The following is a 25,353-nucleotide window of genomic DNA, read 5'->3' on the forward strand; positions in this document are numbered from 1 at the left end:
GTTTTTCTCTTTTTCATTTCCCATGAACTTGGTAAGATTAGAGATCCCAGAGTAAAAAGTGTCAATATTGGGTTTGCTTCCTATTTGCTCATTTTCCTGTTCAATCTGTGTATTCTTTAGGTATGACATAAAGAGGAAAGTAGACTAGAAGTGGGCACAGAATATATTACATTTGTAAAGCACATTCTCTGACCAACCAGCAGGGTATCTCTTCCCTTGTTGGTTGTAGGTTTTGCATCTGCCACAGTTCTATAGTCCTTGTCCATTACTGAGCCACTGACTGGGAAGACAGATGTGTGGAGTCTCAAGCATGAAGCTCATTCAGCAAAAAAAATCTGTAGTATACAAGTAAATTAAAGCATTCTCAGCTTTCCATTTCACTCTGAAAAGAAGAAAAAAAAAAAAACTCCAGGTTTTTTTTTTAGTTGTTGTTGTTTTGTTTTTTTTAATGGAGTCACCAAATACATTTCAAAGACGAAACTGCAAATTAGTGCAGCATGGGGTATGTGACATTCTTTTTATCGGTGCATAATAATTATACATGCACAGAACATACTGTGTGTGTGTGTGACTTTTTTTAAGGTCTTTGGAGGAGATGAAAACAAGGAGCTTCCCACTTTCATGGGCCGTTAAGTTTTTGTGAAAATGTGGTTTAGGAAAAATCAATAAATACTGTACCTTGCCAGTGAATTTTGTGAGGGTGTCCTTATTACCTGGTAGTTGCCAAGGCTTTAAAAGAGTTATTGTCATTTGGATTCTCAGATGAGTCACTGGGGCTCTTGCCCCCAGAGGCACTTCATTATGATTCAGTGCAAAGGACTGAGAAGGCTGGGGCTTCCGGGAGTGAGTGTGTCAGTGGGGGTAGCCGGGGATCCGCGTTGGCATGAGGCTTAATTGACACCTTTGATGTAGCCTAAGACAGAACCCGCACCTCCCACTGCTGCTGGGAAGACGTCAGCCTTACGCAGAAAAGGCATCTGCTGATGAATCCTGCATCTCATTCAGCTGCTCTGGGCGCAGCCTTAGCCATCCTTAACTAATCCAACCGCTTCCCATTTCCGCTGGTGCTCGGCTTAGTGCTGAGAGGAGCTCTTGCCTCTTGCCATTGTCAGGTCAAACACTGTCCATGTTAGAACTCATTGAAGGTAAGTGGAATGCACTGTCGCTCTCCCTCGTGGAAAGTGTCTGTCGTACACCTCCAGAATGTATGTCTCCTGCCTGGTTCTGCCTTACTCAGTGCGGACTGTACTGTCATTTTTACAAGTGAAAGAGGCAACCTTATGTATCTTTATAAAGATCTTATCTTTAGGTGTTTTATCTGTTCTTAGAGGCGATGCTACTTAGAGAAAAGAATTGCTTTTTTAAGTTCTGGGTGCTTTAGCTCAGTTTAATGACAATAGTGTATGAAAGTTGAGAATTAGGCAGAATTCCAGTGATTTGAACCTGCTAGAGAACAGCTTTTCTTTTCCATGGTAGCACAGACAAACTGTGAGTTCTTCAGTGTCTGTGGCCAATTACTTTGTACTGTTTAAAGCAAGGCCATCAGAATCAGGCTGGGGGATATATGGGGAACACATGGATGCAGGAACTTCCAGAAGTGATTAATAATTATTTAAAAAAATATACACACACACACACAGTGATCTGTGCTAATGTTTACTCCCACTGGGTTAGCATGGGGCATCTAAAGAAAAAGATCAATCTCACTGAAAATAACTCAAGACCTTAACAACACTCCTAAAATCTCTGTTGGCACAGATAGAGCCATTATTAATAAATTCATCAGCAAAGTTGTAAAAAGTACATTTTAAAAATTATTATGTAACCTGCTGCTTTATTAAACACAGGATTCACAAAACAGTGAGTTTCTGAAGACAGTTATTCCCCTAAGGCTTTTCTCCATGATACAGATAAATGAATGTCTAAATTTTAGCAGATGTCCCTCTCTGTTTGTTTCTCTGAGAAGATGAATTGTCATGAAAATTCTTTAACATGCCATTTTTCTCTCTGTGTGATTCTTTGTATTTCTAGTTAATGGAACCCCTGGTAGTCAGCTCTCCACTCCCCGCTCCGGCAAGTCGCCAAGCCCATCACCCACAAGTCCAGGAAGCCTGCGGAAGCAGAGGGTAAGGAAACAAGGAAGCTACCTGTTTAAGATCTGTCTGAGCCTTGATGCAAGAAACAAATAGTGCTACTTGTCTCCAGGGAACAACCACACCAGGGCAGGGGGTGACAATAGGGGGTCACGTACCATTGCTGTGGTGTAGTGAGAACTCTGGGCTTTTAATTTCTCCATCAACTTGTTCCAGATCTTAAACTCTGAGAGGAATGTACATTGGCTGAATCACTTTTTAAATACTTTCCTCTCTTTTTTTGTTTTAAATGTACAGACTTTATTTGCACTTGCTTCTAAGCTTCCTTAATAGTAATGAATTTTATTAAAAACCATCACTGATCACCAGCCCCTTCAGGGAAAAGGAGAAGTGCTGTTTGTGGATGGAAGGTCCTGGTGGGGAGTTGCTGTGTGACTTAGAATGGTGTTGCAGAGCAGCTCAGAGCTCCTGGTACAGGGACTGGGTACATAGGCTACATGGTTTTGTGAATGAAAACCATATTGAGCTCATTCTCTCTCATCTCTACTTGTATTTATTTTGAGCTTCTTGTGTAATAACAGAGAAATTGGCTGAGCTTGGAGACCAAAGAGAAAAAGTTGCTGGAAACAGTGTTAGCTTCCGCATGTTTAAGAACAAGTGAGAGTTAGCTCTTCATTCCGGGTGGAAGAACTACTTACTGTTCTGTCCTCTCGCAGCCTGTACTGTTTGTCCTTTCCAGTAAGACCAAGACAAGAATAAGAGAATTGGAGAGGGGAGTTGGGGAAAGTTCAAGGGAGAAAGTAGAAGACTCTCATGGTTCTGATTTCAAATGTAAGGTGGGGGGAAGTTGTAACCTTAGGAGAGTTTATGATGGTAGTCACAGAATGTTTTAATAAGCAAGGTTCTTGGAGGCTATTGCATTCAGATACTGGATTCTTGAATTTTGTTTCTTTTATTATGTGTTTTAAAATGATACTTCTTTGTTCCATAAATTTAAGCTTCACCCAAAATGGAAGTCCCTCACTTCAAGTCTCCTGCCCAAGTTGGATCTTTAGGCCAACAGAACCATCAGTCATCTCAAAGTAGGGGACAAGGGGGACTTGGTCAGTCCCCCGTCCTACTGGGGATTGTAGCACCAGGTGTCAGGCTTTATTATCTTTCTCCACTGAATCACCTGGCATCAGGTGGAGCTTGTTTAGATTGTGGGACAAAGCCTGGGATTTGTCTCCAGCTTCTCCACTAAATGACCAGGTTTTCCTGGATAAGTCCATTATCCTTTCTAGGCCTCAGTTGGAAGAACAAAATAAAACAAACCTCCTTGTAGATTGAAAACCCAATAACTATGCAGTTCCATTTGACTGTATTTGCCACGGTTTTCTACTTGGCTGTAGTCTAAATGGGAATTTTAAAGTCCGGAAACATTAATGAATTTCTCAAAGAAGAATTGGCCAATTTCATTTAATCTCCTAAAGGCCTACCTGTGAGTTAAGGAAGCATCTGTGTGGCCATTTCTTTCATGTAAATGTCACCCAGCAAGGCTCCAACTATAAGGGCAGCATTAGATACAGCCCAAGAAGAATCCTCTTTCACAAAAATCCCCACCCCCTCTCTAAATGTATGCTTTGGAGAATACACCTAGCATAGAAATCCCTCTTTATTCTTTGATCCAATTAAACTCAGATTCCAGATTTATTGATGTAGCTTGTATGTAGTTGTTGATATTGATAACAAATTAAGAGTGAGTAAGAATGCCTACTATAGATGCAAGCTGCATGTTGCTTATGGAGACCCCTTCATGTTGGATGGAAAGCTTTGCTCAGGTGTTCTTTGTTGGCAGAATGAGGTTAAAATGTGCCTCTTTGCCCTCTATATTCTTCACTTCACTAGGATTTGTCCAACTGAGGCAGAAAATTTCCATCTAGCTGTGTAGTCATTGGCTTATATAATTAACATTTTTAGCACTTGGGAAATGATTATAAGGTGTGGTTCTCTGACAGATCCTTTATTTTGCCATTTAAACTACCATTGCAAGCATGATTCTTGACACAGAGGGAGAGAAATCCCATTTGGGTTTTTTTTTGGGGGGGGGCAGGGGCAGGTGGGGAAGGCTTATCACCATCTGAAAACATTTATTAAGCACATGTTGTGAGCAGGACACTGGATATATTCAAAGATGGTTTGGTTTCCAAGCTTTTGAATTTAGCTGCATTCATTCAAAGATGGTTCTGGTTTTAAGCCTTTGAATTTATGAACATCCTCCATCTATGTACCATGTCAGTGCATGGAGACGTTCCCAGCTGCCTTACTGAAAGGGCTTTCATCTTGGTGTGTAGACAACTACATCAAGTAACCCCTCCCAGTCAAAATAGGCCGAGAATATCCCTAAAAACTGACCCTGTTTCAAATTTGGTTAATATCCTTCTCAAATGGTTGGCTATAGTCCTGTGCAGGAAATACTGAAATAAGTGAAAGATGGTGTGTGCTAAAAGAAGACACTTCAAAGAATAAATTAACTTTTTTTTAATTGCAAATTAGAAAACAGTAGCTACTTCTATTTTTTCCCTCCTGTGTTGCCTAGCAACATAACCAGGAAAATGAGTTGGCTTCCCCCATCTCAATACACACATGCACACACACATATATACACTTCTTATCCCTTTTAAAATAGAGGAATGTAAAGATGTTTTCTTTTTTTTAAGAAATATCAAGAAATTTGACTGCCTTCTTTACAAATAAGAAAATCTGTATTTTTACTTGTATTGTAATTTAGTCAGCTGTTTTTTTACCTTAAAATCATGTTTTTATGTTACTTCTGCTGACATTTTAGAATAGGCTTAAAAATAAAAGTCTGCCTATAATTCTTCATAAACATATTTGTGGCTCAAATTCCCTCCCTCAATTTTTCCAACACTGTTACTTAAATTGCTGTCTAGAAGTATCTGAATAATCACAGAAGGGGAGCTTGGAGGCTCTTTTCCCATCCATGAACTTTTCTTGGTCCCATTTCTTAAAACATCAGGGCAAAATACATTATAGCTATGTAGGTTGAATGAAGCTCCCCTTTAAACTCCCACATCATTGACTTTTGTAGATTATCTGATCAGTCAGATGATGTGAGGAGTGGGTGGTACAAAATAGGGGGGAAAAAACCAACTGTAGACTCTCTGCAGATCTGAGCTGGTTGCTTGGCTACCAATAGAGATCTAATAGCTGAAAAGGGCAGGAGGGAAGGAGATGGGCAAGTAGTTGGGGAACAAGGAGGAGACTGGGAAGGAATGGGGGTAACTATGCATTCTTCCTGTCATCCAAACATAAAATTTTGAAAAGGCAGCATTTACTGGGTTTATGCTCTGTGTAAATGCAACACCTGGGTTGCTGCTCTGGGACAAGTATATACTGAATGCCAGCTGGGGCTCCTGATAAATTATTTTTTGAGGTAAGCACATTCCTCTTATACCCAGAATCGGAAGGAAATGTTCATGGAAGAATTGCCTAGCACAGAGTAGCTGAGTTGGCCTTGTAAACCTCTGGGACCAGAACTCAACTGAACACAGCAAACAAAAGCTCACAAATAGATTAGGCAGCATTTTTTTCTGGTTGATAAGATGACATCTGCATTGTGTTCTCTATGTAGATGGCTTCTCTATTGTTATCTTTTCTCTTCTCCAAAGCTGATGACTTTGGGAGGTCTAATTGTATTAGAAACCAAGGATGCCCATTCAGGATTGCTCCTAGGAGAGCAACAGGGCTCCCACGAAAGCCAAGTAAACGAATCTGTACCGCCCTTCATCTTACAGGACCTGTACCGCCCCCTCTCATCGGATGATTTGGACTCAGTAGGAGACTCAGTGTAAAAGACACAATGGAGCAATGTATATGGTTTGTGATGGGTGAAGGTTCACGTTTCCTAAGCAAACGTCTAACAGCAAAATGCACAAAAGAGTTTTGCATACTTTAAAATAGTGAAGACCAAATCATACAAAATACAATACATAGGCATTTTGTATTCATGATATTTGTCCTTGAAGGAAAGATTTTTTTTTTAATATCTCCTCCATTTGATTTGATTACAAGGAGTTTGAACACAATATTGCTCAATTGCTGAGATTTCTGTGTGAGACCTGGCTGTACATAAATTTCATATATGGATCCAATATTGAGTACAGGAACATGCTAACAATGGAGCATTGTAGAAGCATCATTTCCATAGATGGGGTTCTCTTTTTAATTGTAAGAAGACGTACCATACAACTTTTCTGTACTTGTTGTAAAGGAGCACAAAAATGGCACTAGCAAACATTTTTTTCTTAAAGTTGTATTCTTTGTAAAATTTGGATAACTGTTTTTGAGCTACTTTTATTATAAAATAATGAAAATATTAGATTTTTTTCTTTCTGGATAGAAAAAACTTCTTATGATTTTGTGGGTTAATATGTTAAGGGGAAAAAGCTTATGTCAAGGACCCATCTCTTGAAGATTACCATTGAGCATTAGAAACTTGTTTTTGTCAAATAAATTTCATTTTTTAAAGTTGTCATTTTTTGGGAAACAACATAAATAGAGTTTAATCTATATAAAAATACGAGAACTTATTCAATGGTACTGCTATAAGTGATAAAATTCTTCCCTACAACCGTATATATGATTTTCAAATGTGTAAAGCCTGCAGCTTGGATTTTTATCTTTTAACACACAGAGCTTAAAAAAAAATGCCTAGACTTCTAAAAACAAATTAATTTTGAGAATCCGAATTCCCTGAAATGGTGCTGTATAAATTAGGCCAAAAATATCTAATTGTTCATTTTGATAAATCCTGAATTTTGCTATTGTTTTGGAAATGTTCATATGCAAAACTCCTTTTGTGTTAAATCAAGTAAGTCTGATTATAACCCATTGTCAAACATTAACCTACTAATTCTGCTCTCAGTCTTCTATTTTAAAAATTATAGTCAGCTTTGCTTAAACATAAAACAATTATTTTTAAACCTGAATGTTAGAAATTAATTTAATGTGTATGGTCTATTGTGTGTAAGTCATATCCTGTGATCATTTACTTCTACTAGTTCAAACACTAACAATTTAAGACTTATAAAGCATGGTTTGATATTCTCCAGGCTTGACATATCTCAGTAGGTGATAAATTTAAAATGTATTATGCCATTTGGAGGATTTTATTTGAATTTTTTTTCAAATTTCACTTCAAAACAATTTGAAAACATTTGATTCAAGATGGAGAGAAATTCAGTTGTCATACAGTGTTTTAAATGTTATTGATTTATCTCGTTGGTAAATTGTTCAACTAGCAAATTTTACCATCTGGTTTATAGTTACCTATGTTATCATCTCACTTTACAAGTGAATTAAATATTCCAACCAAAAGAAGGAAAAAAAAAAAAAAAAAGTCCAGGCAATCTAACGGCATTTGAAAACTTAGCCCTATAATAATTAGTGCCTCATTATCCTGTCTGTTGAGAAAGACACTTCTCTGGCAGGTTATTCGAGAACTGCAAACTGAACCATTCCATCTTGAAAGAACAGTTCATAATAATACCTGTTCCAGACCTCAGGTTTTAAAACTGTTTCCAATAGAAATGAACAGAGACTCCTGCTGAGATCAAAAGACTGCTTTGTCTTAGCTGAAACAGTAAACATCTGTGAGGCTGCCTCTGCTGGTGTCTGTTTTAGTTATGTCTTTGTAAAATGCATTACTTAATACAGTTGAGTCCATAAAAGATTAGTATGTATTTGACTAAACTGTCAAAAATGCAGAGAAAGCAGTGGAACAGTTAACTTAAATCTGGTGGGGTCAGATGGTCCAGAACAAAAATAAATTCCAGTAATTTCAACTTCCCTGCACTGTCAATCTTATGGACAACTACTGCTTAGAGAGGTCCAATAAATGCTATTTGTTCTGTATAAGTGGCAGATATTGCCAATTGATATAAAGCCCACGGCTTTGTTTAGACACGGCAAAAAGAAACTGGACTTATACTAATTGCCGATAGATATCATGGCCAACTTTCCATTCAAGCCGTTCCAAGGGAAATGCTATTCCACAGCATTTAATCTTTCGAACATATGACTTTTATTAAAGGACTGTTCAGGGGCAATATATATCATTTACTTTTTGAAACTAAAGTCCCTCCGAGATTGAAATAGCACACCACTTATAGACTTTGAGATCTTTCTCTATGCAGGGCATAATTCTATTACACAAAAGCAGAAATAGAAAATCCTTAGCAACAAACCATAAGTTTTCAGTTCATTGCTGGAACCAAATTGGTGATTTATAGGCACTTAAGATTTGCTTACTTACAGAATTCTTTTGCAAAATTAGACACTGAATTTTAAAATTGATCTACTGAGCAGGAGAGCACTCCAGCAAAAGCCATGCATTTTTTTCCTTATGGTAATCCTTAAAAGTGCTTTGAAGATCTTGTGCTATAGTGGAAAGCTTGAAACTTTCTCATTTGCACTCACTTTTTATTTCTTAGATATAGATATTGTAGAAAAATGTATTAGAAACATTTCCCTGCTTTCAGCATTTTAGAAGTGTAAAACCTAGTAATATAAAAAATGTGGAGTTCAGTGCAAACTCAAAAGACTACAGGTGTGAAAGCCATGTGGGATATTCTTCTTTGTTTTGCCTCATCAATTAAATGGGGGAAATTTAAAGTGTTTCTGTACTGCCATAGACTTTTAAGAAGATTCAGGTCCACCCAACTGTGTACATCCCTGCATAAATATATTAGCTCATCTAAATATTTCAAAACCAAGTAACATTTTCTAAAACATTTGTACCAGCATTAATGTACCATACAGAGTCCCTGAGTTAATCAGCAGGGATATTCCACTGGCATCTCTTGAAGATCTATACATGATGGGCTTTTTCTTTTTTTCAAATTAAAAACAAAATTATAAAAGCCATATCTCTAAATAAAAGTGGATGAGACTAGAGAAGAATATTCCTAAAAAAATGAATCCACATATTTTGCCTATTGGATTATTAAATTTTTCATAGTGGCCATATATCTATACAGGTGTGTGGGTGTTTTGTGAATTTGCAGGGCTCAGTGTGTCCGTGGGTGTGCCTATGTAAGTATTCATGTATGTGTATAGACCATAAATAGCAAAGTATGGTATTTGTGACACAGTCTTATAAGTTACTGGCTCTTATAGAATCATATGTAAACCTTTATATCATAAAGTGCTACACTGTGACGTATCATTTGGGACACATTTAAGTTCAAAAACTCTTTGCCAAACTCATATGACAAAATGTTTCTTAATATTCAGATGTACTGATTTATCCAAAAAAAATGAAATCTGGATAAACAAAAATTGAAATCTAGACAAATCTGATATTGTGTTAACTATTAAATAACACATTAATATTTATATTTTAATGTCTTGGTGTTTGATTCCTTAAAATGATTGAATACTATAACTGATGTTTTCCTATTTTGTGTGTGTATTGATGACTGTAGTGATTGTCAATCAATATTCACTAAAAAAAAAATATTGGTTTGTAGAGTTGTAAGGAGAAGAATATTATGTTAAAACAAATAGAGGAGACTCCAAAGTGTGTTTGATTTGAAGTAAGCTTAATAACAAAGCCAGATAACCTGTAAGGCAATTCTGTATGTTTTTTTAAGTCATTATTCTAAACTGTTGACATATTTTGAATATACTTGCTCTATGTGTGTATATATTCACATAAATATATACACACTTGAAAATGCTAATTGGTTGAATTTACTGTGTGTACATTTGCTCATTTGTGCATATTTTTGTTAGCCTTGCTAGCCCCTCTAATTGTGCATGTTAGTGACAACTGTATTTGATTGAGATATCCTACAATGGTATAGTGTGAAAATTTGAGACATATTGAATTGAGTATACCAATTGCCTGATACAGTTTGCTCTGCTGTCAGCTGAAAAATATTTGTAATTTTGTGCCTGTAATGCATGTGGAAAAAATAGGAAGTCAGAGGCCCTTACAGTAATTTTTAAGGGTGCATGATATATGTGTCTTTAAAATGTGGTTCATTTTAGTAAAGAGGATGGATAAATTCCAAGATAGTATAAATGATGCATGTAATACATGGGTGTTTGTATTATATATGGCCACAAAATGTTTTTGAAGCCAGGGTAGTATCAGAAGGTTTATAGGCGAAGAACTATGAAAGTTAATTTTCTTTTGATGTGTGTTTTAAGGAGTTTATACTCATCCATAAGCAAGGAATTGAGTTTATTTTTTTCTAAGGTTTCTTTACTTTGAAATATACTATGAATGTTACAAATTTCGGTAAGCTTTTTATAAAGAGGTGACATACTTTCTGCTTACAATTTGAGTTGCTTGGATGTGTATTCTCCTCTTTAAAAAAAGGGCATTTGGTGTTAAAAATATTTTTGAACAGCAATATATTTTAATCCATCACATCAGGCCATCAGCAGAGTTTTGTAGAACCAAGGATTAATGAAATGTTTCATTGAACTACCCAGTTTTGAATGTTCCATCACTTTGTGCTGTGGTTTCATTGTAAATTTGTACCTTGTATTTCACAACAGACCATGTTATTCCTCTTGAAGTTAACTTTGTGACACCATCTTAGAATAACTATATAATAAACAGGAAAAACTGCCTATGTTGTTCAGTGAGTTTTTTTCAGAAAACTTAATGACTAGATATTGGAATTGAAGTGACTGCATGGAGTAAAGGTGACTTGATGACCATGTAGATGGCATTCTTGTGAATAAATCAGCAAGTGATGCTTGAGATACTGCAGAATAGCACCATGGGACATCCAAAGTATAAAATATAATGAAAGCAATGTAAGAAAATTATGTGATGAGGAATTCTGTTTCATTTGGTTGCATTAAAATCAGTAATATGCCTTCCTCTAACGGTTGTCTTAAGGTGAATCTGTTGGACAAATTGGCAACTGATTGGAAAAAAAGAAACTAACATGCATTTTTTAAAACTATGAGCTGTATTCTGGGCTTAAAGGTCTTTTTATCAAGGTCATCTAATTTGCAGATGAAAATTTTACATGTGAACATGTTTATATGTATATGTATGTATGCAAGCTATTTATTTTAAAAGCATGGATAAATAAATATAGTTAATTAATGCTAAAACTTGATTCTTCAACTTTAGCTTAGGACAAAATTCATAACATAGCTCATTCATAATATAGTGTAAAGGAGAATAAAAAATTCTGCTGGCCAAGTTAGAAAAAAATACATTAAAACTATTATAAGCCAGGTGTGGTGATTCACACCTGCAATTCCAGCAACTCAAGAAGCTGAGACAGAGGATCAGAAGTTCAAGGCTAGCCTCAACTGTTTAGTGAAGACCTTAGCAACATAGTGAGACTCTGTCTCAAAATAAAAGGGCTGAGGATTTTTAACTTTAGAATCAATTGACTCTAACTGGCTGTCTTTCTTATTTCCTTGATAAATTTAATCAGTGTCCAGAGCAATAATGTACAACTGGAGGGAATATTTCCAGATTAACAAAATTGCCACAGGATATTCATACTTTCTTCTTAATAGAACCAGAGCTTCAAGTAAACATAGCAGGTACCTGGAAGAATAGTGAGTTCCCTCATTATAGGTTGGGAACCCCATTTCAGAGAGCTACTCTATCCAGAGGGAATACATGAGATGACTTCCTGGTCCCCATCCAAACTATGATCTCATGAAGAGTAACTCGCCAGCAGGCATGTCGTAGTTACCCAATGGCACAGTCTTTTCAAGACAAATGGTTCAGATTGTGAGTTATAGATCTTTGGACTTGCTCCAAAACACTAATTTCTCAAATACATAGATCTTGACCCGCATTTATAGTGATTGGAAAATAGAGGCCAAGAAGACCACCTGATACAACAAACAGATGAATCTAATTGTAAATAAATACATTGATGTTTTAAAAAAAAAATCTTAGCTCCTGTTGCTTTACTAGCATAGACGTGATACCAATATTCCCATTTTCATTTTCTCCTCCTCTCAGTTAACCAAATCTTTATGAAATTTAAGATCTTCATTAATTTTATAATATTCACTGTTAGTTATGTGATATGCCATAAAGTTTATTTTAGGCTGAACATATTATGAAGAATGCAGATAAAGGAATTTGGAAAAAGGCATTTCCTTTTTGCCTTTTTTCAAAAACAGGGTTTCTTATTAGTCATTGCAGATTAATATCATAAACTTATTCTGTAACCACCTGGGGACAAAAATAAATTTGTGGTTTTTCTGTATTACATAGGATTCTACTGGTCTCAAGCTTCCTACACCAATATTACTATTTAATGTTGTTCTATCAGGTCATCTTCAAAGCCTCTGTAGACCTAAAGCCAAAATTACCAAGAGAGCTGTTAGAGTTTGTTAAATGTTTATGGCTTATGTTTTCTTTATAAAGTTGATCCAGAAACCAATGACCATGACCACTTGATTTCTAAATTTCTTTCAACCATTTCCCAAATCAACATTTACTGTTGGCCAAGACACAATGTGACATGGAAATAGTACAATAATCTAGCCAAAACTAAAACTGTCTGCTGAGATTTGTCTACCTCTGTTGTATCAGTTGGATATTTTCCATATCTTGAGGCAGCATGGACCCCAGCTGGGTGACAACATCAATACAAGTGGCAGGAGTAACTCACAACATTTAAAATGAACTGTTTTTTTAAAATACATAGTCATCAGTTACATCTTGGTAAAATGTGGTTAGAGCTGTTATGTCAGCTTTCTCACTTACTTCAAAAAGTGTGATGTGTTCTCCATCTGTTTTCATGATCCCAAGCTAACTAGCTACATTTAGGATGTGTTCTTACTTAGGGCAGTCCTTTTATGAAGGTGTGCCATAAAAGTATCCAGGTGTCAGCAACCTGCCCGGATGGTTCCCATTAAGCCTGTTTGGAGGTGATGACATTTCAAATGTCACAACACCTCTCAGAGTTGCTAATTGCATTAAATTCTGAAATAACTGTATGCTTTTTACTGTACACCCAGATGCCTTGGAATTAGCAAACTGACTGAAGCAAACATAAAATCTTATCAGCTTGCACCTTCTAAAATGTCTTACCTGCTCAGAAAAACTAAATAGGTAAATCAGCTTCATTTAGAAGCCATCAAAACTAGAGGTGGACTTTTCAGCTTTTGTTAGTCATAAGTTTTAAAGTCTAGCAAATATCATTAGGTCAACTCCAAAGAGTAAGAACTTACACATTTTCTGTTTACTATTATCAAAATCCTTCAGTCAGACTTGTGGGTAAAAACCAAATGTTCCAGGAGAATCTAAGTTACAATACATAGGTTAGTGACAGTCATACTTAAGGGTCATGCTGATTACTGAAATGACTTCAACTGAGAAAGAGAGAGAGCAAAAATGTTAAGTGACAAAATCAGGATTCAAAGAATAACAGACTGGAAGAATATGAATGTAATAAAGGGGACATTTAATGTCAATAAATGTGAAACCTTGGACTTGCTCCAAAACACTAATTTCTGAAATACAGAATAGGGAAAGGAGACACACCTGTGAGCTCAGTGGAAGGTTAAAACACATGGCACCCTTGATAAAACAATATGATATTGAAGGGAATTAATATTGTATTTATGAGAAAGAAAACTCTGCCCCCTCTATGCTCTGGCTGGTCAGAACACACCTAGAAAGTTGCATTCAGTTTTAAGCATCAGCCTTAAAGAGAGCTGAGTATGTCCACTTGAGGGTGAAGGAGTGATGGAGCTCTGTCACAGGATGAACATCCAGAGCAGCTGGGAATATGCAAATTGAGAGAACAGACCCAGGAGTCCATGGCTGTTCTGAATACCTACAGAACTGTCAGGTGAAAATGAACTGGATTTGTACTGGCTGATGCTAAAGATAAGAGGCAGGAACAATCAATGGGAAATAAAGAGGGACATGATTTTAATGTAACTTAAGGAACTTCTACTTTGCCCCATATTAATAATTAAGGGTTGCCTCTGGGAGTAACAAGTTCAGTACTGCAATGTTTGGACAAAAGCCATCTGACCACCCAGCTGAATTCTTTGTAGTGGCGAATTTGATGGAAGTGGGGTAAAATAGGTAATATTTAAGGTCCATTCCAGTCCCTCAAGTTCTTCAAACCCATAAATGGTCAGGGCCATTGTCTGGGAAAAGCATGTAGCAGTCACCATTTTCTTTGAGGAAAAAAAAAAAGAAATAACACAATTAGAAGTTTAATACAGTTATTTTACTCTATTTGATCATAACACGCAAAACAGGAACTTTCCAAAGTACCCTGTTTATAAGTAAATAAATTTTTCTCTTGAAACTGTCAATCATCTGCTATCCTCGGACAGCAGGAAATTGGAAACTACCTGTGACTCATTTTCAAAAGCACAAAACTAAAGTTGAAAATAAGTAATTGTCAACATAAACAAACTTGCGTTAACCCTACTGGTTTTTTGTTTGCTTCTTTCTTTGTTTATTTGTTTTTTGTTTTTTTCTAAACAGAGCTTAAAAACCTTGAGGGATTTTTATTCATGTGGTAGAGAAAACACAGCTGGCATTGTGGCACGCATTCAGGACAACCAACATTTGGTGGCACTGTCGAAAGTGAAATTCACTGGTTGATAAGGCAGTTTAGTGAATAATGCATTTATAAAATGTTACAGTTTAAAAGATGTTTTCATATACTTTGGGTCAGAGTCCAGCATTGAGTTCCTGATATTCTTATTAAAAGAACAAGCTTTTGGAACTGAGTATAGAAATTGTGGGCTTATTTGCTAGGAAACACACTGCTGGTCTGTTAGTTTTGGGTGCTTGATGAAAGAGCGTGTCTTTGTATTCTAAAATTTTAAACCCTGCATGACAAGGCAGCACTTGCCACCTCAACCCACAATGTGTCTACCTAATTAAACACCCCTAGTGATGCTGCTGGGAGAAATTCAAGGACCAGAGAGCCCAGAAGAGAAAGCCTCCATGCTAGACACTTCATGATCTGCAGCAACAGGGGAGATAAAGGATCTCACTGTTCTGGAAAACACATACCTTCCCCTCAAATGTGGTCATGTTAATGTTTATTTTCTCCAGTTATCAACATACTAAATCTGCCTTGTCTCAGCCTCCTGTTCCAGTAATATAAATTCAAGGTTTTCACAAATAGACATTCATAAAATTCAGCAGAGCACGGTGTAGAAGCTTATATGTTTATAGTCCCTCTGACCAAATGGGTTATGAATCCAGTTAGTGTCACACTAAAACAAATTGTTTTGAGGCTAGGATCTGAATTCCTCTTTCTAGCCTAACCTGTGCCAAATTGGTGCTACCAGTCACCAAGAGAAGTTGGATGAGAGAAGATGGTGGGGAAAAAAAAAAAGCAAATCAAGTCATCAGGTTTATTGATGGGTGATTTTGATTTTGATGTTGCTGGAAAATAAGAGGCATAGCATACAAATTTAATGACAGTCAGGGATATACAAGAGTAATGACAGAATTTCTAGAATATCCTGTAAGATATTTCATCCCAATCATGTCAACTGTCAGCGCTGATGGTTGATGAAATCATCCTATGGGATTGCTTATCTTTGTCACAGCCAAGAGAATATTTTGTGGTGCTTGATTCAACTGGCCTTGCAATGATTTAGGTAGCCTTTTCCCCAACTACATCAATCTTTTCTATGAAAACTAAAATCATTTAATTTCCTCTGCAGGAGACAGTTGTGTACAATGAACTATATAAAACCTCTCTTATCCCCTTACTTTGTGTACAGTTAAAGCTGGATGGAAGGGGGAGGAGGTTGAAGGGAAGCAGGTAAGCAGAGGAAAAGTAGGTCAAGTTTGCTTCTTGTCCCCTCTTCAAATCAATTCAACTACAGATGCTCTTTCCCTTCTCTCTGCTCCACAGACAGCCAGCACCATGAGCCAAAGCCGCCCCCTCACCGCCTCCTGCTCCCATCAGGCCAATCAAGTGGATAAACCCAGGGAAACAGAAGGAAGATCTTTTAGGACGAGCTGTATTCACTATTTAGAAATAGCATTGCAATGTGAAAATCGTTTTCTCAAGAAATAGAGGCAGAGATGGAAATATTCATTGTTAAAGTACCGGCCCCTAGCCAAACATAACATTCAATAATTGGTTTTATTTTGTCTTTTGAGCTCTCCAGTATAGTTGTTACCCTGTTCGTTGCCAGGGATCTTGAGTCAAAATCCATCAAAGCTACAAGGGAATCACCAGACCTAGGTTTTTATTCTTGTTTTTTCTTTTTTTAAATTTTTTAGAATTTTTAGTTGCAGATGGACGCAATACCCTTGTTTATTTTTATGTGGTGCTGAGGATCGAACCCTGTTCCTCATGCATGCTAGGCAAGCCCTCTGCCACTGAGCCACCCAGCCCCTGTTCTTGTTTTTAACCTCGGACATATTATGTAACATTTAACAAACTGATAACCTGTTTAAGGCTTGTGTCTTTATCTCTAAGTGGAATGAACAAATCCATTCTTTTGCCTTTCTCCTAAAGTCTTTAGGAAACTTCGAAGTCTTTTTTATTTTTTTAGGATAGCTCATTAAAAAACTGGAGAGAATTTTTTCTATGGCAAGAATAGAAAAGATAGTGGATAAGATCAAAATGATATCATGTTTAGTCTCCTTTGCCAACAGACTGTCTGAGGTGAGATTCTTAAAATCTGCCAAACCCAAACTATGCGCTAAAGGCTACTAATTTTGAGAAAGAGGAATAAGAAGTCATGGAATATCCAGGTCTACAATGATAAGCCTGATCAGTCAACACAACCTACTACTGGTTAATAGTCGGGGAGGGAGGTGTGGCCCCCTTTTCCAAATGTGAAAATCAAACCTCCCTGAGTATCGGTGAAGCTCTCCGCTGAGATGCTGGGCTGGGGTCGCACGTGGAGATTCAGTCACACTGACGCGGTGTTTTTATTTTCTGTTTCTGTTCCCTTACAGAGCTCCCAGCATGGTGGCTCTTCTACTTCACTTGCATCCACCAAAGTCTGCAGCTCAATGGATGAGAACGATGGCCCTGGGGAAGGTGATGAGCTTGGGACTTGGTATCTGAGGAGAAGGCCCCGCTTTTATAGGGGCAGAGGATGGGTTGGCAAAGTTAGCTCTGAAAAACTGTCTACAGCTCAAGCAGAAGGAAAAGGACAAACCCAAGCAGTTCATGAGGGTCAATGATTAGGGGCTGGGATTGAACACAGCTCCTGAAAGGGACTGAGATGTGCTCTTTGAGAATGGGAAGAGGGAGTTGGCCTCGGATGGAGATGTTTCACTTCCTCTGAGAGTATGTTTCCTAGGAAGGCCAGATGTTGCCCGCTTTGGAAATAACAGAGGGTAACCACTGCCCTTGTGTTCCCAAACTCTGCTCCCTTTTCTTGTATTAGAGGCTATTGGCTCTCTTGACTGTTACAGCCACAGATGTGCTCTCAGGGACGTGAACTCAATGTATGAAATGATCGCTTTGCCAAAAGAATTAGCTAGAGACAACTGCAAAAAAAATTAAGCTAATTCATTTTTTAAAAATACTTTTATAATATTTCTGGTTGTTGATGGACTTTTATTTTATTTCTTTACTTACATGAGGCACTGAGAATCAAACCCAGTGCCTCACACATGCTAGGCAAGCGCTCTACCACTGAGCCACAACCCCAGTCCCTAATTCAGTTTTTAGACGTTCAATGTGAGGTTATCAAGTGACCTGAATCCCAGGATCAACTTTTTTGCTAACTCACTGGGTGGTTTGGGGCAAGCCTCTTCAACTCTCCATGTCCTAGTGCTTCTGTAAAATGGGTTGGTAAAACACATCTATTTCCTCCCTAGGGGTTGTTATCAGCTCAAATAGACTAGGGAAAAGTGTTTGGAAAAGTATAAAAGTGTTCTAATCAAGCCACTTTAAAAAGAATCAACTCCTTTTACTTGTTATTTTCTCAAATAAACACCCTGTGAAGGGAGACACTTTTATTATGACAAGAAGGTGAGACTGTGTGATTTACATCTTATATACTGATAATATAATTCATGATGGCAGTAAGAGGAAAAATCTGGTCTGAGCTTCCTGATGAAATATATCTGAGAAGATCTAAGTACTTAAATATTCTAATTTTAAAATGAAATACTACTATTTCAGTATTTTTCAGTCTTTGCTATATACATTTGTTGTGAATCTTTAAGAGGGAAGTTTATTCAATCTAAGAATGATCTAATATCAGTTATTTCAGGCACATATGGGTGTGAGAAATTAAGGGTCTTGGAAATGAAGACTTATGATACTAAACTCATATATTTTTATGGTATTTCATAAAAAGTAAGGAAATCACAGCTTTCTCTGAGAAAAGTAAATTTATCATATGCTTTTAAAATGTATTATATTTTGTTAACTGAAAGTTACATTTTTTATTCCTTATCAGTCTTATTTTGAGAAATATGTTATAAATGGAAGTAAAATGGCAATTCTTTATATTTAAATGAAATTTAAATATATCGCTCTCTTAAATACTTAAGCCTTTTAAGCAGTCTTCCTTCCCAAGAGACAAAAATATATATTTTTACCTGAACTCTAAATCATCATTGCAACTTAATTGCTACGTTTCATTATATTGACAATCTTTCTAAAGTATTTTTCATAAAGCTTGCTTCATTTCACATACACACACAGAATCGTTTCCTGGCTACCATGCAATATCACACTTTTTAGCTATTCCATGTTTGTAATTCAGCCACCTAGAAGACACTTTCGTTCTGATGTGTTTTATTTGCCTAATGAAATGAAATGGTCTTTGACTAAGCTTTTTGCTGAGCCTTCTTGGCCAACAGCCTTAAAAGTACCTTTTATCAATAATCAGGAAACAACTAACAAACAAACTCAAGCCCTGTGCTTTTTTTTTTTTTTTTCACTTTAACAATTTTTTATTTCAATATATTTACATACAGGATAGTATATAATTCAGAAGTGTATACCTTAAAGATGTTTCACAAACTGCAGCCAGCATCCACATTAAGAAATTAAATATTTCCAGAACCCCAAAATATCCTCCGTGGCCCACTTCATTTATCCCATACAAAAGATAACCATTATCCTGACACATAACATCATAAATTATTTTCAACAGTTTTACAACTCTATTTATATGGAATAATAAGATGTACTCTTGGACATCGGATTCTTTTACTTAATTTTACATTGGTAAGACTTATTCATACTGCTGAGTATAGTTATGGTTTGTTCATTTTTGTTGCTGTTTAATATTCCACACTTTTTTTTTTAACCAGTTTTACTAAATAATATGTCTGATTGGCACTTGGAGGATTGTATCTAGTTTGAAGCCCTGTGCTTTGAATGGGTGCTTCTGTGGATGCTTCCATGGGAAGGGAGGGTCAAAATACCTCTTTTCATTTCCCATCTATAGGGCAAACCTGTCCCAACAGCCAGGGATGATCACTTTTATTACCAATGTACAAAGAGTCTCAAGAACTTCAAGGCCATCACTTGGGAGATATTTTGTAAATTTAGGTGCTTTGCAGTGAATTTGAAACATCCTTGTGCATTTCTTATCATTCTCATGGAAGACAAAAATCCTCAGACTGAGTTCTTCAGAGGCAAAAACATGGTTTCTTTCCCTGGTAGGGTAAGGGAGGGGGCATTGACTCCAGCCCTCACTTTATTCCGGATATCACCTAGATGGTTTCTAGTAGCTTCACTAATAAAGAGATGAAGAGGTTGTATGAATGTCTAGAGCAATAGCAGTGATTGCAAATGTTCTACATTTAGATAATTTCCAGAAATTCTACCCACTCTAGAGCCCAGAGTGGTGCTGACTACACATCATCATATGACCAGCATAAAGGTCCTATAGTAGGCTTCCAAAGATTTGTCATTCCCAACAATAACCAAATGTGATATGCAAAAATTATTGGAAAGCCCCTTCACCACCTAAGGTTTGCAATTCATTTTAAGAAGAAATATTTAGTCTCACTTAAGGTCAAAAGAGGAACACATTTAGAAAACCTGCTAGGCTTCCATCCCTTTTTGCATTCAAGATGCCTGGGGGAAAGCTAGGATTTATAACTTTAAAGCATGTAAATTTTAGAGCCCAGCTATAAAAGGCTTTTTACACCCCTAACATGTTAAAGGTTATCCAGTATATTTATGTGACCTAAGCATGGCTTATTTAGTTTTATGGCCTTGGATATTTAAAGCATTATTAGGCATTTGTAAAATATTTCAAAATGCATTTTCAGGGAGAAAATGTGTTGTGTTAGTGGCACTAACATAATTGAAAGTACAAAACTGTTCTGTTCACAGACATAATAGATAGTGCAATTTCAATTCAACATCTGCTATGCAGGTTGCTAGTGAGAACATTTGTCTAAAACCTGCTCGTTGATACTGGGGAAGGTTGGCAATCAATGCTTAGTTCATAAGGAATTTTACGGAGATCTCCATTTCAGGATGTAGTAAAACCCAGTGTCCAAACAAGAGGCATTTTTCCTGCTGGTTCAATGTCAAGCAGTCAGTCCAGAGACCCTTAAGAACTGCATTTTTCTCTGTGCCATATGGAGCAATGTCATTTCTCTAACCTCAGTAGATATTGAATAAACGCTATTGATCAAATTGGCATGAAGTTAAAAAGAAAGAAAGAAAGAAAGAAACTTCCTCCTCAGAATCCTAACTGCAAGTACTTACACGAGTGGAGGTGGACCCCATACGTTTCCTTTTAGTTTATCATTTGTCTTAGTAAAAACTGTTGAGTATATACAACGTCTGCAAGGGAGGGGGGCCATTGCCTCACGTACAGAAAATGACATATTGAGTCTGAATCAGTTCCAGTCTATTAGATGATACTTATAAATGTCCCCTTTGTGCAACATCTGTGTCCCCTTTTCTACCAATAAAAACATACTAATGATTCTTTCAGAAGTGTCGGAGGAAGGCTTCCAGATTCCAGCCACAATAACAGAAAGATATAAAGTCGGAAGAACAATAGGAGATGGAAATTTTGCTGTTGTCAAGGAATGTGTAGAAAGGTGAGAAGAGTACCATTTGTGTAGAATTTGAAATGAGACATTTGGCATTGTTTTCCCAGGTTGTGTCTCTATTTGTAGTCTGTGGTACATATGGAATAAGTTAATGTCTCAACCCCAGATGCAAAAAAAAAAAAAAAAAAAAAAAAAATTAAAGAAAAACTACTTAACAACTTGAAAAATGTAGTGATTTCTGGGGTGATCCATAAATTAAGGACTTTGATTTTTTTTTTTTTAAACGTACTGGGTGAAACTTTGCCAGGTCTTTCAGGTAAGTTTCTACTTTGTTTAAAAAAAAAAAATATTGAATAGTTTTTCCTGATTCTCTTTGAGGCATATTTCATAGAGGTCAGAATGTCCTCATGTATAGTTTAAATCTCTAATGGGTACTATCATAAAATTGCATGTAACAATAACCTTGAAAAGCTTTAAATGTGTGTGTTGGTGCCAACAAAAATGGTGCTTAATGCACTAAAATCTATTAAAATGGATAATCCAAGTATTCTGTGAGTCAAGGAGATAGGTTTAAAGTGAAGGATTTATCCCTGGATTCTTGATGACCGACTCAAGGACAGTAGCTGGTAGCTACTAGATGGAAAAGTAACAACTAATAAAATTACAGACCAAGGTGACTTCAAACCCTCAGCTCAGTCTCAGATTTGGATTTCTGTTCTTGGACACTTGCTTGCTTTAGAGGTCTAGGTCATTCCTGCAGCTTCTTCTCAAAGTTGGGTGGGCAGAGTACTGAGAAGTCAAGGGGCACCAATCTCATTCCTTGAAGGAGCTGGTCTGGGGCTGGTCTGGGCTGCACATGACTCTCTCACCCTTCTCTGCTCCTGATGAGAGTGGACACTCTTACCAGTTCCTCAATGCCACAAGATAATCACACTCTTATGTGTTATACTGCCACTCACAGAAAATGCCTCAGACCAGAGAAAGCATTATCCCTGAAGAGCCACAGCTGGTCCTTTTCCAAGGGCTTTAATTTAGAAGCACAGCTCCGTGCCACATTAGAGATGAAGTCTACACCAGGCCTTATATCACTTTGGCCAATATCCACTTGTGTACTCCCTCTACCCCTTGACAGTCCCTGGAGGATGCTTCCCCAACCAAGGTAGCAGGGCCTTCATTAAGCTACCCTCGTGCAGTTGCTCTCAAACTTTGCTCCACTCCAACATGCCAGCTGGACTAGAATATTTGCAGCAGAGACAGCCACCCACCGTGGCAGTCACTCTCAATAAGGGAAGAGAAGAAGTCAAGAGATTGAAAATCTCCTTATGCATCTGCCAGGTCACCTTTTCCCCTTTCTCCCATTAAATTCCCAACACTTACCATGGAGCTTGACCACTTGCTGCCTTACTGGCAAATACAGAAAATATCGCATTACTTTCCTGGGTCCTCTTTAGACAGGAGCAACCACCGTTTAGTGAGCCTAAACTATCTATGAGACCCGTAGGTTATAGACATCTCATGTGATCATCATAATGATCTGTTTTAGTCAGCTTTTTCACTGGTGTGACTAAAAGATCTGACCTGAACAATTTTATAAGGAAAAGTTTATTTGAGGGCTCATGGTAGCAGAGGTCCTACTCCATAGAAGGCCTGCTCCATTCTTCAGGGATCTAGGTGAGGCTGAACACTGAACATCATGGAAGAAGAGTGTGGCAGAGGGAAGCAGCTCACATCATCAGGAAGCAGAGAGAGAGTCTCCACTCTCCAGATACAAAATATATACCCAAAACCACACTCCAATTCCAATCTCCTCCAGCCACACCCTACCACTTCAGTTACCACTCAGTTAATCCCTTTCAGGGGATTAAATCACTAATTGAGTTAAGACTCTTGCAACCCAATCATTTCTCCTCTGAACCTTCTTACAGTGTCTCACATGTGAACTTTTGGGGGACACCTCACATCCAAACCATAGCATGATCTCATAATGTCAGTATGTTGTCCCCATTTTTGTAGACAAAATTTACTGGAGGAGTTAAACATCCAAGGTCACTTAGTTAATAATACTTAATAGCTCAATACTTAAGAAGGTTCTGCTCCCAAACCCACACATTTAACTTCAAGTCCACTGCCTTTGATGAGTGCCCCACAAGACATTTAGCTGAGCTAAAATCACATGCATTGCATTTGGCCCTGTGCAAATAGAACAGAAATGAACTGAGGAAAGCCAAGCCTGAGGTGATGGGTGGAGATGGGTGGAGGTGTGTGGACATGTTTATATCATTTTATATTTCATTGATACTTTCAGTGATAGTAAATCCAGCCTTTTTAACATTATTTTTGCTGTAGCAGAAAATCCCAGTTTTTAGCAGATTGCCATGGCCTTTCACTGTGGGGTATCTGGTTATTTTCCAGTGCTCATCATCTGTTGTCTGACATAGCGGCCATGTGCCGTTTTCTCCTAGCTGGTCCATGAATTGTGGTGGCATCTTATCCTTCAATGTCTGTCTTCTCACACTGGAGAATTCTCATTTATCCTTCCAGAATTAATTTGTTTCTTTCTAACTTGAATTGTATTCATTTTGCACACGTTCACATCGTGGGTCTCACTGTATGAAACTTAAAGAGTCTCAATGCCAGATTGCTCCAAAAGTGTTAGTATTCAGCTCCCGCTGAACAAGGACATATGGCATGTGCCCTCTCTCCCCAGAGGTATCATGAAAGATTCTTTTAATATTTTCCAGAGGTCCAAGGAAATAAAAGCAAGCTAAGAATGTTGTGAATGGCACACATTGCTTGCGGGTACATTCTGCCATATTTTGAGGGATGAATATGTATTAATAAGGGCAAGTATGTTCTTCTACTGTTAATAATATGCTGTCACAGGCTTGATTTTTTTCTACAACAATAGACACAATAACAGGGTCACACTGATCTTTCCTTCTGTGGTCCTGTGCCAGTGAATCCTTTGGTAGTGCCCTGCTGCTAGGTCCAGTGAGATTTCTGCTTGTGCCCCAGGAATAATTTTTCAAGTGGCCTCAGGGGCTCCTCGCACATGACAAAGGAAGTTAGTAGACTGGGACTTCAACTGGGAGAGACATGCTCTATTTTGAAGCTGCTTTGTGGGACACTTTGAGTCTATTGAGATAAGTCACTACAAAAGTACTCATAGAGGTCAGAGCATGAGTGAAGGACTTGCTAGGAGATACCCTTCATCTCTAATTGTCCTGGCTCTGTGTGCATGTCAAGAGTATGAGTGATGCCGTATTGAGAAAAGATGGTGTCCCAGGTGGCTCTCTGCCCACCTCCCACCTGCACTGCTTGCATTTTTAGTTGTATTATATATATACATATATATATATATATATATATATATATATATATTAGTTGTAGGTGGACCCAGTACCTTTCTTTTATTTTTATGTGGTGCTGAGGATCTATAGACCCCAGTGCCTCACGCGTGCTAGGTGAACACTCTACTACTGATCCACAACCCCAGCCCTTTAATTGTTTTTTAATGAGCTGTATTAAAATCCTTGGTGTTGATGCTTCTTGCTCTCCCTGTTCCATCCATAAGCCTAAAGAATTGCACAATAAAACTGCTGGTCCTAGAGATGAACATTAGCTGGTTATAACCCATTGGAATAAGCACCCACTTAGAAAAAAATTTTTCAAGAACCACAAGAGCTGTGCACCCAGAGCTAGAAGGCATGTTCTGCAGAACTGGGACTGGGAAGACAAGTCAGGTGGAGAAGCTTACACATCTCTGGACCCACTATTTATTTCTCTTCCTCCTTTCTTGCCTGAGGATGCTCTGGCACCTGAAAACCATAAAGTTTTTGCTCAATTTTGAAAAAGAAAATTCTGTTCCAGAGATGTTCAAGCAGACATTCTGGGATGCTTGCTTTTCTGCTACTGGCAGTTATCTCCTTGCAAAGGAGATGAAGCTCTATGAGGACAAACTTGGGGAACAAGGTTGCTGACCCCTCTGTTGAGGGTGGGTGGTGTCTTCCAGTCACTCTGCTAACTGCCATCACCTTCTGGAGTTTCTACAACTCACCCAACAAATGCAGAGCTCTTGGGAAGTTCAGACCATGCTGGTTTTTTCTGGGCTACAGAGAGACAAAGCACAGCCTGTGTCCTTGGGAACTTAGCCATGTGCAAAGAATAGCTGTGAAATTCAATAAATGCTATGGTAGAGGAGCACTTGGGAAGCTGTGTTTTTCTTTGACACATAAGCTTTTCAAAAATTTTCAAAACACAGCAAATAAC

The 25,353-nt window shown here is 37.6% G+C and overlaps 1 protein-coding gene across 10 annotated transcripts in view; it reads left to right on the top strand.

The window, feature by feature from the left end:
- The window catches only part of DCLK1 (doublecortin like kinase 1), a 329,057-nt gene that overhangs the window by 250,535 nt on the left and 53,169 nt on the right, over positions 1–25,353 (top strand). For 4 of the 10 annotated variants that reach the window (XM_079137379.1, XM_079137378.1, XM_079137380.1 and 1 more), the window contains exons 6-8: positions 2,032–2,126; positions 17,056–17,140; positions 21,024–21,132. In XM_079137379.1, the coding sequence (XP_078993505.1) occupies positions 2,032–2,126; positions 17,056–17,140; positions 21,024–21,132 (289 nt within the window). The other 6 variants (XR_013763386.1, XM_079137382.1, XM_079137381.1 and 3 more) reach the window with 6 other exon arrangements.

This window comes from Sciurus vulgaris (assembly GCF_902686455.1).
Source record: "Sciurus vulgaris genome assembly, chromosome: 4".
NCBI lineage: Eukaryota > Metazoa > Chordata > Mammalia > Rodentia > Sciuridae > Sciurus > Sciurus vulgaris.